At 48.4% G+C, this 13,250-nt stretch overlaps 2 protein-coding genes across 4 annotated transcripts; one reads left to right on the top strand and one right to left on the bottom strand.

Annotated features, from left to right (window-relative positions):
• Nucleotides 1-490: 490 nt before the first annotated feature.
• LOC123057858 (uncharacterized) lies at nucleotides 491-2,520 on the top strand. The gene is made up of 2 exons (XM_044480736.1): nucleotides 491-1,561; nucleotides 1,683-2,520. The coding sequence occupies exons 1-2, from the start codon at nucleotides 1,019-1,021 to the stop codon at nucleotides 2,061-2,063; spliced, it is 924 nt and encodes a 307-aa protein (XP_044336671.1). The 5' UTR covers nucleotides 491-1,018; the 3' UTR covers nucleotides 2,064-2,520.
• Nucleotides 2,521-7,757: 5,237 nt separating this feature from the next.
• LOC123060227 (disease resistance protein Pik-2) lies at nucleotides 7,758-13,227 on the bottom strand. 3 transcript variants are annotated; one of them, XM_044482825.1, is made up of 5 exons: nucleotides 11,961-13,227; nucleotides 10,857-11,285; nucleotides 10,031-10,624; nucleotides 8,103-9,949; nucleotides 7,758-8,015 (listed from the first exon to the last, which is right to left on the bottom strand). In XM_044482825.1, exons 2-5 carry the CDS (start codon nucleotides 10,926-10,928, stop codon nucleotides 7,847-7,849), a joined length of 2,682 nt encoding a protein of 893 aa, XP_044338760.1. In that variant the 5' UTR covers nucleotides 10,929-11,285; nucleotides 11,961-13,227; the 3' UTR covers nucleotides 7,758-7,846. The 3 variants fall into 3 exon arrangements, with proteins under 3 accessions (XP_044338760.1, XP_044338759.1, XP_044338758.1); XM_044482824.1 differs by having other exon boundaries at nucleotides 7,758-9,949; nucleotides 11,004-11,285; XM_044482823.1 differs by having other exon boundaries at nucleotides 7,758-9,949.
• Nucleotides 13,228-13,250: the final 23 nt, after the last annotated feature.

Here is a 13,250-nt window from a genome sequence, read left to right on the forward strand (position 1 = left end):
AGGTCGGCTCATGGAGGAGCGGCAGTGGCGGCGCATCGTCGACATGGTCTGGAGGTTGACGAAGGGCATCTCAAGGAGTCCATTGCAATTTTCGTTTTTGTTGAGGTGCTTTGTACTATCTGGTGTTTCTTTTAATGCCAGGATCCTTTTTGCAAAAAAGAAGAGGCCAAGCCCTCTCCTATCAAACCCTAAGCCACCATGCGAAATCCCAAAACTACCCCCACCCAAATCCTGGAAAATATCCAACGGCCAAGATCGCATAAAAAAATATCGAACGACTGAAATGATCCAGACCCAGAGATAGACGCCCACGATCGCATTGGCAAATCGATCGGGCGGACGATATGGTCCAAGCTCTGAGTGGCCCTAGTGTGTCGGCAAATCAATCGGACGGCAGATATGCTCTAAGCTCAGAAAACCCTAGTTTCTTGCATCTACATAACCATGGTATGGGTTGGAATTCCCAAGTGCGCGGCCGGTCATGCCACCATCCAAAAAGCCCAGCGAGCTCCTCTGCGCATCCCTATCCCCGCTAGAGGGGACCTACCATATTTGATCTGAACTCTGAAGGCGGCTGCATCCATGGAGAGCATGCCGGAGGAGCGGCGGCCGAAGCTTTCTGACGCCGGAGGCGGCGAGGACCGTCTCAGTGCATTGCACGACGACGCCCTCATCCAGATCCTCCTCAAGCTCCGTTGCCTCGCTACAGCCGCCTGGACCAGCGTCCTCTGCCGCCGTTGGCGCCACCTTTGGGCCCTCCTCCCGAAGCTGCACTTCTACAACGCGACAGACCCCCGCCGCATACGCTCCGCCCTCGCCGCCCACGAGGCCCCGACGCTCCAGGAGCTCGTCGTCGTCCAGCAGGACGCCTCTTTCGGGCCCACAGGGGCGTGGCTCCCCATCGCCGCGTGCCGCCTCTCCGGCTTACTGTTTTGCCACTATCTGTCAACAGAGGGTCAGGGCTAGGAGAAGAGCTGCCTTGAAGCTGCCATGCTTCGAGAGCGCCACCGGGATCTCTATGCGGTTAGGGTTCCTCCGCCTTACGCTGCCGCCTTCCGGTGTGTTCGCCCGACTCAGTCTTCTTCACCTCTTTCAGCTCCGGCTGCATGGTATGTGTGAGCTCGGTGCCATTGTCTCCTCGCCGCGGTGCCCATGCTTGGGTAGACTCGTCGTCGATGACGTCCGGGGTGTGGGCGGCCTCGCAATCCACTCGGAATCTCTTGGACAAATTGAGCTATATAATCTGCCCGACTTGCAGCAGCTCACCATCGTGGCGCCATCACTCCAGCAACTAAAAGTGCAGGATTGCTTTGCTCCGGTTGCGCGGCAACCAGTTGCCAGCATCTCAGCCCCACACCTGCTGCAGCTCGCATGGATAGATGATTATGATCAAAACTCCGTCAAGCTTGGCGAGATGGCACACCTACAACGGCTTGACGTCCAACAATTTATCGTATATGGAAAGGACTACATTATTGCTTCGCACAACCGTAATTGTGCGCTTCTTTTGCGGCGCTTTGAACGCCTACACAGTCTTGTTATCACTCTTCATTGCCCCCCGGTGAGTTCATACTATGTATAATCTATGTCATTGTTGAACATGCTATGTACAATCCGTGTCATTGTTTAACTACTATATATGTATAATCCTTTTGTCTGTGACCTCTCATACGAACCGACAGGACATAGCTAACAAGAAATACTTGATGGAAGATATAACAAGGGTTCCTGATGTTAAATTATTGGGATTGGGCATAACAGCATGTGGACATTCCTTTGGAGCCAGCTTATTTCATGTTCTGAGGATGTGTACTGCAATAAGAAGGCTGAATCTTGGTCTTATCGTCGCACCTGAACACGAGGTATGCTATTCTCAATTTGTTTATCTGTCTAGGAGTATTCTCAGTTTGTTGTCATCTATCTGCTATAATTTTATGTCCATCAAACCAGATCGGTTGGTCTTGTTAAGCCAATGTGCCCCTTGTTTCAGGCAGAAACTGTGTGCCCATCAGGTTGTATATGTGATCAGCCGCCAAGCTGGAAAACCAGGGAACTCGTGTTGAATTGCCTCGAAGAAGTAGAAATATTTGACTTGAAAGGAAGTGAGCATGAAATCAGTGTTGTGAATCGTCTATTCAGTTGGGCACCGGTGCTAAAAAGGATGACAGTAAATTTCCATTACTCGGTCACGGAAAACAAAGCTGAAGAGCTCTGCCAAGTGTTACTAACCTTTTCCAGGCCGGAAATATGTATGATTTGTAGGATGCCCAACATGTCGGAGAAAGTTTTGCATGCTTAACAAGACACCAATTTTTCCCCAGTATCCATTGATTGTCAGTTGGGCGAGCAGCTTATGTGAGACTGGACTAAACTAGTTTAAACTGTAGCGACAATCTTCATGTGCGTGTAGCTAGCTGCTAGTTTCCCTCTCCATGATTTATGGTTTGATACTCATATGCTTGGTATGCATTTTGTGTGCGGTAACTAACTGTATGCCTCATGCCTATTAAAATCACAAGAATTTACTACTCTTCAAGTTTGAGAAATTGACATGCTACTTTGGTTAATAACTTTGTAGTAGGATTTCAGTTTACAAGATTGTCAGTTTGTTGGAAATGAAAAATGGTAACCAATTTTGTCTTGTCTGCTTTCCTTCCTCGGCAAAAGTTTTGATCTCCAAAAATTTGGGTCTAGTGCCAACCATCCAAAGCTATATATGCTTATTTCCTCCTCTTATCAGCAATTTCTATAGTTGTCATTTTCACACGTATATAGCTTTGATTTGGAACGCAAAATACGAGCCCTTCTACAAAGCCTCTGATGAGGAACAATATAATAGGCCTTACCAGTTATCTGTTTCTAGGATTAATTCTTGTCGAAATCTCAAAGCTAAAGGTGCTGAGCTGGAATCTCATTCTAAGGATTCTTGTGTAATGAACAAGGGATACTACACAGAATATATGTGCTAATGAAACAATCACCTCCACTAAGCATCATGCATCCAAGAGGCTCGGAGATAAGTAAGCCATCACGCATTGCGTGCACCTGGAGGTTGACCATCAAGGTCCATTTGTGAGGGTATACACCATGGCAGGTATGCCAAGCGAGAGGAGCACGGAGATAACACAGTTGCCGACCAGGTGGTCCTTGTCCCTGCTCCGTGGAACCATGACCGCGAAGATGAAGACTATAAATAGGACACACGCCGTGTTGGCGAACGCCTGCACAAGATTAAAAAAAACAAAGAACTTGTGAGGCAAAACAAAGGATATATATATTCTCATACTGGACATATACAGGATCAAGGCAACCCGCATGATAGCTTGCTCAGGCTGCAGGTGGGCACGTACCACGTACGTACCCTGAATGCGCCGACCCATGGAGGGTTGGTTTTCTTGGGTTTTGGCACCAGGCGTGGCGCCACCGTCCAAGCCTGCGGCTGCGGCTGCGGCAGCCATCCTTCCTCTAGCAAGCTGCAGCGCAGATCGTACGCCGGCGCCGGCATCGGCGCCGCCATGGACAGGAGCTTGGGAGGGTCGAGGCCGGTGGCCGTTCTTTGGTAGATGGACGTGCCGGAGTATATGTTATATATCTTGGTCGATTGGTTCAATCGCGACGAGTGTATATATAGATTGATTATATAAATATCTAAAATATCTTACGTATAATCCAAAACAGAGGTTAGTACTCTACTTGCTTACGAAGAGGACTCCGATCCGGTCAGGTACCGCGTACCTGCGTACGTGCTATCAGTGGAGTACGTGCTAAAGGCGTATGCAGCCGTCACCACTCCCTTACCCAAGCCAACTTGAACTTGTTGATGACAGCCGACCGAAGCGTTGCTGTCGTCACTTTCCTATATCAGAGCCAGCTTGACCTTATCGATGACAGCCAACCAACGCGCCAATGTCGATGTTCCCCTATCTGAGTCGGCTTGACCTTGTCGATGACAGTCAACCGACATGCCACTATCGATGCTCCCCTACCTGAGCCCCCTTGACCTTGTTGATGACAGCCGATCGATGCGCGAGTGTCAGCGCTTCCCTACCTAAGCCGGCTTGACCTTATCGATGACAGTCGGCCGACCATTGTCGACGCTCCCTACCTGAGTCGGCTTGACCTTGTCTATGACAACCGGTCGACGCACCACTATCGATGCTCCCCTACCTTAGTTGGCTTAACCTTGTCCATGATAACCGGTCGACGCGCCGCTGTCGCCGCTCCCCTATCGGAGCCGGCTTGACCTTGTCGATGACACCCGGTAAGTCTTCGTGTATGTGCCCCTAAAGACAAACGCCCTGGAGCCGTACTTGTCGTCGTTGAACCCTTGCATAGATCTAAAGCATCTGGCACCAAATCTCGTCACATGACGAGAAACTCTATCCTCACTGCCCAAGGAGACGGCGGGAATCTATGTTGGAGCTATGTCCAGATGGATAAACTCGAGGAGGAACGGAGCCCGGAAGACAAACTCGAGGCGGCAAAAATTCCATGAGTTCGGTCTAGGTTGTTTGCACTCTTGAGCGTGAAATCACTTGACTTTTCATAGTGCCACACAATGCAGCCCTCGGTCGTACTGGTTGGGGTACGGATTTTGTATATTTCCTCGGCATCAAAAGGATGAAAGATTTGGTTTACAAGCTCTGTATCCCGCTCTTTGGACCCCTCCTTCAGATATGAAAACCTCTCCCAAGTGATTCCGAGCTACAATACTGGATTATGTTTCATCTATCTCTGGTTGCCTACCTTTGGTTCACCAATAGAATTATTTTAAGAAGCTCCATTTTTAGCCAGTAGTGGTGATGAGACCTTCCTCTGTATGTGATGCTTCCAAAGCATACAACAGGAAGATAGTGAACAAAAAAGGATGTCACTGATGCTAAAAAACTGGGCAACATTGGTTATCTGGCCACTATGTATATCTGTATTTGGTATATAATCCTTCCTTTCACACAACAATAGCAATTGTCCATATGACTATTGAAAAATAAGAAGAACATCGTAGCAAAATCTTGTTAGTGAAAAGGAACATGATATAAACACATATGACTTTTTGTGCATATGTATGTGAGAAACAAGTCAATTCTAGCTAGTGCATTTTTGGATACGTGAGAAGAAAGATGACATCTATACATGTGACTTAAGCTCAAATGGTTTGAGCACATGCATGCTATTTATGTAATAGTTTAACACAATTGTATGATACAATGCATGCCAAGGTAGAACAAAAAATATGTCAAAACAAGGTAGATCAAACTTTTATGGAGGCTAGAAACATAATAACATGAACCATTTTCTTATAGAGGAAAGGGAAGAGAAGGAGACGGAAGCGCGGCGGCATTGCAAGGAGCAAAAGGGCACGATGAGGAGTGGCGGCTAGGGTTTTCATCCGCTTTAGAGGCCACATCAGAGAGAAAGAGAGAGTGCACAGGCGATTAGGGTTCCCTCGCCTCCCGTCGGCGCCGCCACCGATCTACCTCGCTTATGTGGCCTTCAGGCTATGGAGGCGGGGTGGATCTCGGCCCCCGCCTCGAGAGGGCTCTGTTTTCCTGGTTTTAGGGTAAATGTTTGGTGGGACGACACTTAGATGGTGGTGATGGTGTCTTCTCCAATAAAGTGTCCCCGGCTTCAGCCCCATCTCGGCGACGACGTCCGGAAGCTTGTGGGAGTGGTGTGGTTCTTGAGGACTTCTTCTAGTTGTGGAGATTCGTGGATCGTCAAGGAGCTTCATCGGCGGTTCTTCCTCCTTCGTCATCTCCGGGACGGATGTGGTCTTCTTGACCCGCTCGGCGACTTCTCGTTCGCATCCAACTAAGTCTGGAGGTTGAAGACGAAGTGTATCTCAAGGAGTCCATTGTAATTTTCATTTTTGTTGAGGTCCTTTGTACTATCTGGTGTTTCTTTTAATGCCAGGTTCCTTTTCGCAAAAAAGAAGAGGCCAAGCCTTCTCCTATCAAACCCTAAGCCACCATGCGAAATCCCAAAACTACCCCCACCCAAATCCTGAAAAATATCCAACGGCCGAGGTCGCATGAAAAAATATCGAACGACTGAAATGATCTGGACCCAGAGATAGACGCCCACGATTGCATCGGCAAATCGATCGGGCGGACGATATGGTCCAAACTCTGAGTGGCCCTAGTGCGTCGGCAAATCAATCAAACGGCATATATGCTCTAAGCTTGGAAAACCCTAGTTTCTAGCATCTACATAACCATGGTATGGGTTGGAATTCCCAAGTGCGCCGCCGGCTAAATACGAAGCCAACATGTTCCACAAAAATGGTATGGGTTGGAATTCAGATCGGCTAAATACGAAGGCCAACATGTTCCACAAAAATGTGGCTCAATCCGCAGCTTGCCCTCGATGTCAAGACCTGTATGAGGATGCTCTTCATCTCATCTCCACCTGCTCGTTTGCCACACAAGTTTGGTCCAGCTTGGGCCTGTCTGCTCCGACCTCCCTCACTGCTCTTCATCAACACCCACCGATTCTGGGCCTCAACCCCAGTATCTGGCCATCGGTGGCCTTGACCATAACTTGGAAGCTATGGGACTCAAGAAATGCTCTCGTCTTCAGGAACGATGATCACTCTCACAGAATAACGCTAAGAAATATTGTAGCTGACTTCTCTCTCTGGGTTTTCCGGTTCAAAAAAACTGATGACAGCAACTCGGCTAGACAGTGGCTAAATTTTCTCTCCTCTGCAATCCCTTCTAGCTGAACTTGTAACAATAACTTGCCTGTATTCCTCTGATCTCTTTGAGTGGTAATATATTCAGGTGGGAAAGCTCTCCCTCCGGTGACCGTTCAAAAAAAAATTAGCTGGGCTATGGGCTGTATTGTAATGATTCTTTCTAGGGACTGCTCCTGTTTTGTGACTAGATTGATAATGTAGCCAGTATGTCGCAATTTATTAGATTCATCTTTAAATGCTTAGTTCATGTACCTGCTGACACTGCTTACCTTTTTAGGTAACAAATCAGTGCTTGACTAAGAAGGATCCTGAGAGAAATGTGCGCCATTTTGAATTGGAAGACCCATCTTATGTATTTTCTTTGTTCAATGTGATGATGTTAGCTTGCAGTCATCTTGTTAACACATGAATAGATTGAAAGATGCTAATTTTGTCATGTTAGGCGGTCCGTTATCAAGTCGGTGATGCTTTAGAAATTCTACCAAGTCAGAATCCATCAGATGTTAATGCTTTCATCAAACGTTGTAACTTGGATCCAGATTGCTACATATCGGTACGTGGCTTTGTTTTACCTTTGTGTTTTTCTCCGCCATTGACGCAACTTCCATTAGTATCTCAACACTTTTCCTTTCCACACTGGCTGTCTGCACATTGTTTGTTGCAAAACTAAATACAACTGCGCCTTGACCAGGCCGCTTTAGTAGTGAGCTATTCATCATGGTTTGAACAATACATCCTTTTTTTTTCCTTTCTCGAACCTATGATTCTTGGGTTTAGGCATAAAAAGGGGGGAGGCTAGAGGAAGCTATGCTTTCTTATATCTTCTCAATCAACCATCTGGTTGCAGTTATAGAACTCGATGGCTGATTCTGCCTGATTCTATGGGAAGCTGATTCTGTGGGAAGTTTCCCAAAAGCTGATTCTGGAGAATCAAAAGCTAAAAAGAACTGGGCCATATAGGTGCGACAGTGGGTGGGAAAGCAAGTAACCACAGGAGAAGCACACACCCAATGCTTTTTTTGGATTTGTGAAACGGAAAACCATCACTATAAAAAAAGAATTTGCAACAAACAGTACTGTAGCTAATTTATTGCGACATACACAAGTATAGTAACAAACAAACATACATCACTCTGCTACTACTGATCTCTACGAGGAGTTTAACATCTTCAGTTCAGGATGGTTTGCATGCTTGTCAAGTTGCCTGCGCAAGTCTTGCGCGAAGCTGCTGCTGTACTCTCCCGTTACACAGACTTCCTTGAGTCCATGTAGGTACCTTAGCCCGTCAATCCACAAGCACGACGATCCACCACAAGATCTGCAGCAGTTAATGTTGAGCGTCTCAACCGAGAAAAAAGTTGCCCGTCCAAAAGTTACCCTTGAGCGGATGCCGTGGCAGTCAAACCTGAGGTGCTCGACAGGTCTCCACTCAGAACCATCAGGTGTAGGCACATGACCAAATGTGAGAAGCTCCTCTACCGGCTGGACATGAGGGCGGTCAGAGCTTCGTAACATATCCCGGCTAAATAACATGCCTATGTCCTCTCCAGTTGATACCCTCCACTCATGTTGGAAACATACGGGATCGGGAAGCCTGGTCCATGTTTGCCTTATGCATGCAACACTGTTACGACTACTAGTGTACAGTACCTTAAGGCGCTTCAGGGTCTTGGGCAGCACGGAGATGCGGTCAAAACAAGCAAACTCATAGCTGCCGGCATTCTCCTGCAGCACCAGCAGTTGCAGTGACAAGGACTCGAGATGAGGGAGGTGACCGGAGATGGCATCGCACAACTCCTTCCAGTTTTTACTGTTGATGCCGGTCAACCCGAGCTTGCGCAGCTGGGTAAGATTCTCGAGCTCCTTGAGGAGTAGGAGACTGTCTTTCCCACCTGCAATATTCACAACACCGAGTGTATGCAACTCCGTCAGCTTCCCAATCCCCTCGGCGGCGGCACGAACAATCTCAACACCGTCACCATTTGCAGCAACACGAACGCGACGCCTGCGCTGTTTCTTCGACTCCCACCAGCTACTGCTGCTGCTGGATTCCACCAAAGCATGCACCCTATTCTTCAATGCTCCAGTAATTCTAGATGATGCTCGTTGGACCACACCTAATGCTGCTGCTGCTTTGACTCCTACAAAGGAGCTCCTTCCACTATGGATGTCTTCTTCTTGTGTTGTTGTTGTTGTTGTTGGTGGTGGTGGTGGTGGTGGTGGTGGCATTGCTGCTGCTGCTCTTGTTGCTGCTTGTAGTCGTCTTGCTTTGGTGGTGCCAGCACGAATGTACTGAAGCTTGTGTAGCTTGGTGATGATAGCAGGTGGCAGCTCGACTATGGAGGTGTGCCTGGCATCCAAAGTCTCCAGCTGAGTCATGGCACCCAATGAATCAGGGAGACGAGTGACTTCCATGCATCCACGCAGGGACATGAACTTGAGGCGACGAAACTGCTTCACGATCTTCTCCAGAACATCATCTGTTACACTAGCAGTACCATCTGATGTCCTACTAGTACCCTCTAGATCAAGCACCCGAAGCACCTTCATCTTGTCCGAGACGAGGAATGGCACCCACTTCCCAAACACTGTCAAAGACCGTAGCCGTGACAAGTCCATGCTATTGAACACAATCTCATCCCTGTCCCAACAGCTGCTTATGGTGAGGTGTTGTCCCGTGAGTCGCGAGCTGGGGCTGCAACCCCCCTCTAGTGCAAACACAAGATTATCTTCCATTGGCCGTGACTTGATGTATTCACGGAAGAAGCCATTGACCATCCAGCTTTTTGTCGTTGATGATGTCCGCTGATCCAGATATAATATGCTCAATTTCATGAGTTCGGAGAAGAGCTTTTCTCCCTTCTCCTCTGCAGCACCACCACCACCACCAGAGGAGTAACCCTCTGCAATCCACCGCCTGAGCAAACGCCTTTGCCTAATGCTTTGGTCCATAGGGAATACTGACATATAGAAGATACATGGCTTGAGTTCATCTGAGCAGGCATCAAAATAGGATTGCATCCAACAAAAGATACCCTTTAATCTAGGAAAGCTTAACGAGTTCTCCAATATTTCCATCAATTCAGCATTGAAAAGCTCCAAGGAACTAATTCTCTCTGAGTATGGGATGGCAATTTTTCCTGCAGCAACTATTACTTCTGGAAGCCCACCACACTTGGACATGATATGCTTTAAAATTGGTTCTACTACCTCAGGGAAAGATTGAGACAGTTTCTCGGCTTTGAGATTAATCTGCAGTTTGGATAGAATATGTCAGCTTAATCAGTGTGCAGGGAGGGAGGAGAGGAATATGCATGCACTCGAGTTGCCTACCTTCTTGAAGAGATTAAGGGCCAAATCATCTTTTAGACCTTTGACATTGAGAATTTCATCCTTTTTATTAGTACAATATGTGGCGATGCTTTCTTCACGTGTAATGACAACGGTTCTTCCTCTAACAGGCTGGGAAAACAAAGCTTTTTTTATCAAGTCCCAGTCATGCTTCGACTGCAGACCATCAATAACAACGAGACAATTGTTTTGACGGAGGATTTTACAGCACCCTTGAATTGGGTCTTTTCCTTCCATCATACTAATTAATGCAGTTTCCTTTGCCTCAAGATTATCCGGATAAAAATTCAAAAGCAATCTCCGGCATAAGTCCGTCAAATCGAAAGGATGGGGTACATCCACCCAGCTGTGCATTATGTAGTGTCCGCCTGTTATCACTTTGCCGTGGAAACTCTCTCTGACGATAGCTGATTTCCCAACAACAGCAATCCCCCCCACACACAACAACTTCACGTCAGGACTACGGCGATAAAAAAAGTCCATCTCATCACTACGCCCAACAAAGTTATCAAGTTCAAATTCACCATCTTCCTTTCTGTTGTCTCCTCCATCTGAACATCCACAACGGTCAGAACCCTGCAAGTATGCATGCATGTACAGAGAGGATACATAATTAATTGGCTTCTCGTAGAATCACATAGAAGCATTAATTAATTATTATTGTAATTACACATAGTAGTATGATACGTGCATATCTTGATCATCAGATCTCTGAGGTTGAGCAGCTGATATTCTTTATGATCTACACAATATGTGGCCACATTTTTACTTCTTGTAAGAACAACGATATAAGCTCTAGTAGACTCACATAACAGGTGTTTTTTAATCGAGTCCCATTCTGCGGTGGACTCCATCTCATCAATAAAGAGGAGGTGATCATTTTCAGTCAGAAACTTTAGACATTCTTTTGTTATAGCCTCGGGTTTCATCTGCATGAGCTCTACAAATGCATTACCTTGGTCATCTTTTGGCCTAGATTCCAAAAGTATGTCCATGGCCAAGGCATCAACCTGCGTATTTTGCTGACCGGCGAATCCGTGTGTATGGATATTCCAGTAGCTGTATTCAAATTTCACTCCATTGAGTACTCTCAACTTATTCAGGGTGTCGTTGGCCAATTGACTCATGAACTGGCTTCTGTCATCGAAATACAATCCTGTTCTAACAATGAGATAACACCACCATGTCTTCTTAATCGCCAAATTAATTCGCCCAAGCCATGTCGATGCCAACAGTCCTGCAGCAATGAAATAGTTTTATTAAACTGATGCAAATTGATCGCCTATTTAATTAACGTGTCATTAAGTATCCTACTTAATAAGGGCGAGATGGTGGAATAAATTAAATAACCCTTTGTTGTAAACTAAAAGCAAACCTAGCACATAGTCAAGCCCAAAACAGTTTTTTAAACAAAGTTATTGCCAAACCACTAAACTAGTACTTGTATATATACTTGCTTAACCAATTACTACCTCCTTTTCGGTTTGTAAGGCTCACACATATCCCTAGATTGATAAATTGACCAACGTATTATTTTTTTGCGAATCACCGGGGGAGGAGTCCCTCCATCTAAACATATTGCTCAAAGTGGCCACAATGCCAGGAGAGTGATCCAGTTTATAAGGAAAACCGGATCGAAAACCTTAACAAATTGACCCCGTTTATGAGGAAAACCGAGCCGAAAACCAGACAAGTAATGAGTGTTACAAGAAAAGGAGAGGAACAGGACGCCCAACATAAGGCAAGACCTAACTAGCATACTAACAGGACCAGGTAGATGAGGGGTGCGTCGAGGGATCACACTACCAAGACTCTACAAACAGTCTAACGCACCGCACCGGCATGCGTATCAAACCCCACAGCACAACGGAGGAGCATCCACAATCCACGAGTGCCAAAGCTTAACACGAACCTTGACTGAGCGCTCCGCCACGGAAGTTCAAGACGATTAGCAAGTCGGGGAGGCGTCATTGCGTCGTCATTAAGCAAAGATGAACCAAGACGAGACCAAGAGCCTGAGGCTCGCCTCAACAGAGCATGGGCATGAGCATGCATAGAGCAGGCCAGAGACCACACGTAGGACAACCGAAGAGAAACACCTGAAGAAGAACACACCACCCTCGGTCCTGAGCAGGCCGCACCACCATGACCAACCCATGGAGCGTGCAAACAAGATCCAAAGTTCTTCCAGGCGACGCCCCAAAGAGGGAAGCAACGATGCCGACGCCGTCGCCCGACCTGACTGGGTCTTAGGCTTTCGCCCGAAGAACTGGATCCAAGGGTGCGTGAAGGGTGGACTCCACGGCGGCGCCTCCAAGAAGGTGAAACGACGCCCACAGACACCGACGCCATCGGCCGGCAAGAGCGCGGCAAGCTTTCGCCCGGAGCAACACCCACACCCACACCCCCACGCATAGCACCTCCGCTGACCCGCACACCTCCCACGAAGCCATCGCGCCATGACCAAGCAGAAGCCACCACAATCCTCGCCGCCGGCTAGACGCCGACGAGCCGAACACGGCCGAAACAGGCCAGATCCAGCAACCCACTGCTGCTGCAGCGCCACAGAAGAGCCCCGAGCAGGGAGGGAGGGCCGCCACCCCACCCCAACTCGCCGGACAAGCTACCAGATCGGCAGCCGACCGACCGAAGCTCCAGCCTAAACCACCACGGCACCTAGCCGGAGAAGACGCTGCAGGAGGCCTCCAGGACGCGCACCAGAGGAGCCGAGCCTTCCTCCACCGCCCGCGCCAACCGCCGCCTGCGGATCCCAGATCGGATCGGGACCGAACAGGCCCGACGACTACGACCTCGCGCACCGCGACGGTGCACCCACCACCGCGACCAGACGCCGCGACGCACGCCGAAGACCGCCTCCGCCGCAAGCAAGGACGCTGCCCCGGAGCCGAACACCGGACAGCCGCCACCCGCACGCGAGATCCCCTCCTCCCGAGTGAGCAGCGGCCAGAGAGCACCCCGCCGCCGCCGGCTCCGCACAGGCTTTGCCTGCCGGAGGTCACCGGCGACGGCGAGGAGGAGAGGGGCTGGTGAGGGGAGGCTGCGGGAGGAGCGGGGGTCGCCGCCCGTGTCGCCCCGGGGAGGGAGCGGCGCGGGGGCTCAGGGATCTTTTTTTCGCGTATCTGAGAGTGGGTGACCAACGTATTATGAGTGATATATTAAAAAATTATCATTGGAAACTTCA

Source organism: Triticum aestivum, chromosome 3A (genome assembly GCF_018294505.1).
Source record: "Triticum aestivum cultivar Chinese Spring chromosome 3A, IWGSC CS RefSeq v2.1, whole genome shotgun sequence".
Classification (NCBI taxonomy): domain Eukaryota; kingdom Viridiplantae; phylum Streptophyta; class Magnoliopsida; order Poales; family Poaceae; genus Triticum; species Triticum aestivum.

What these genes read in the sequence shown, in the direction of transcription:
- LOC123060227 (XM_044482823.1), bottom strand. Translation starts at nt 10,928, where the DNA reads ATGATCACCTCCTCTTTATTGATGAGATGGAGTCCACCGCAGAATGGG. An exon ending in GATTAAAAAACACCTGTTAT is followed by an intron (nt 10,625 to 10,856) that starts GTGAGTCTACTA and finishes GCATACTTGCAG; the next exon opens with GGTTCTGACCGTTGTGGATG. An exon ending in CCCTTAATCTCTTCAAGAAG is followed by an intron (nt 9,950 to 10,030) that starts GTAGGCAACTCG and finishes TCCAAACTGCAG; the next exon opens with ATTAATCTCAAAGCCGAGAA.
- LOC123057858 (XM_044480736.1), top strand. Translation starts at nt 1,019, where the DNA reads ATGCGGTTAGGGTTCCTCCGCCTTACGCTGCCGCCTTCCGGTGTGTTC. An exon ending in TCACTCTTCATTGCCCCCCG is followed by an intron (nt 1,562 to 1,682) that starts GTGAGTTCATAC and finishes ACGAACCGACAG; the next exon opens with GACATAGCTAACAAGAAATA.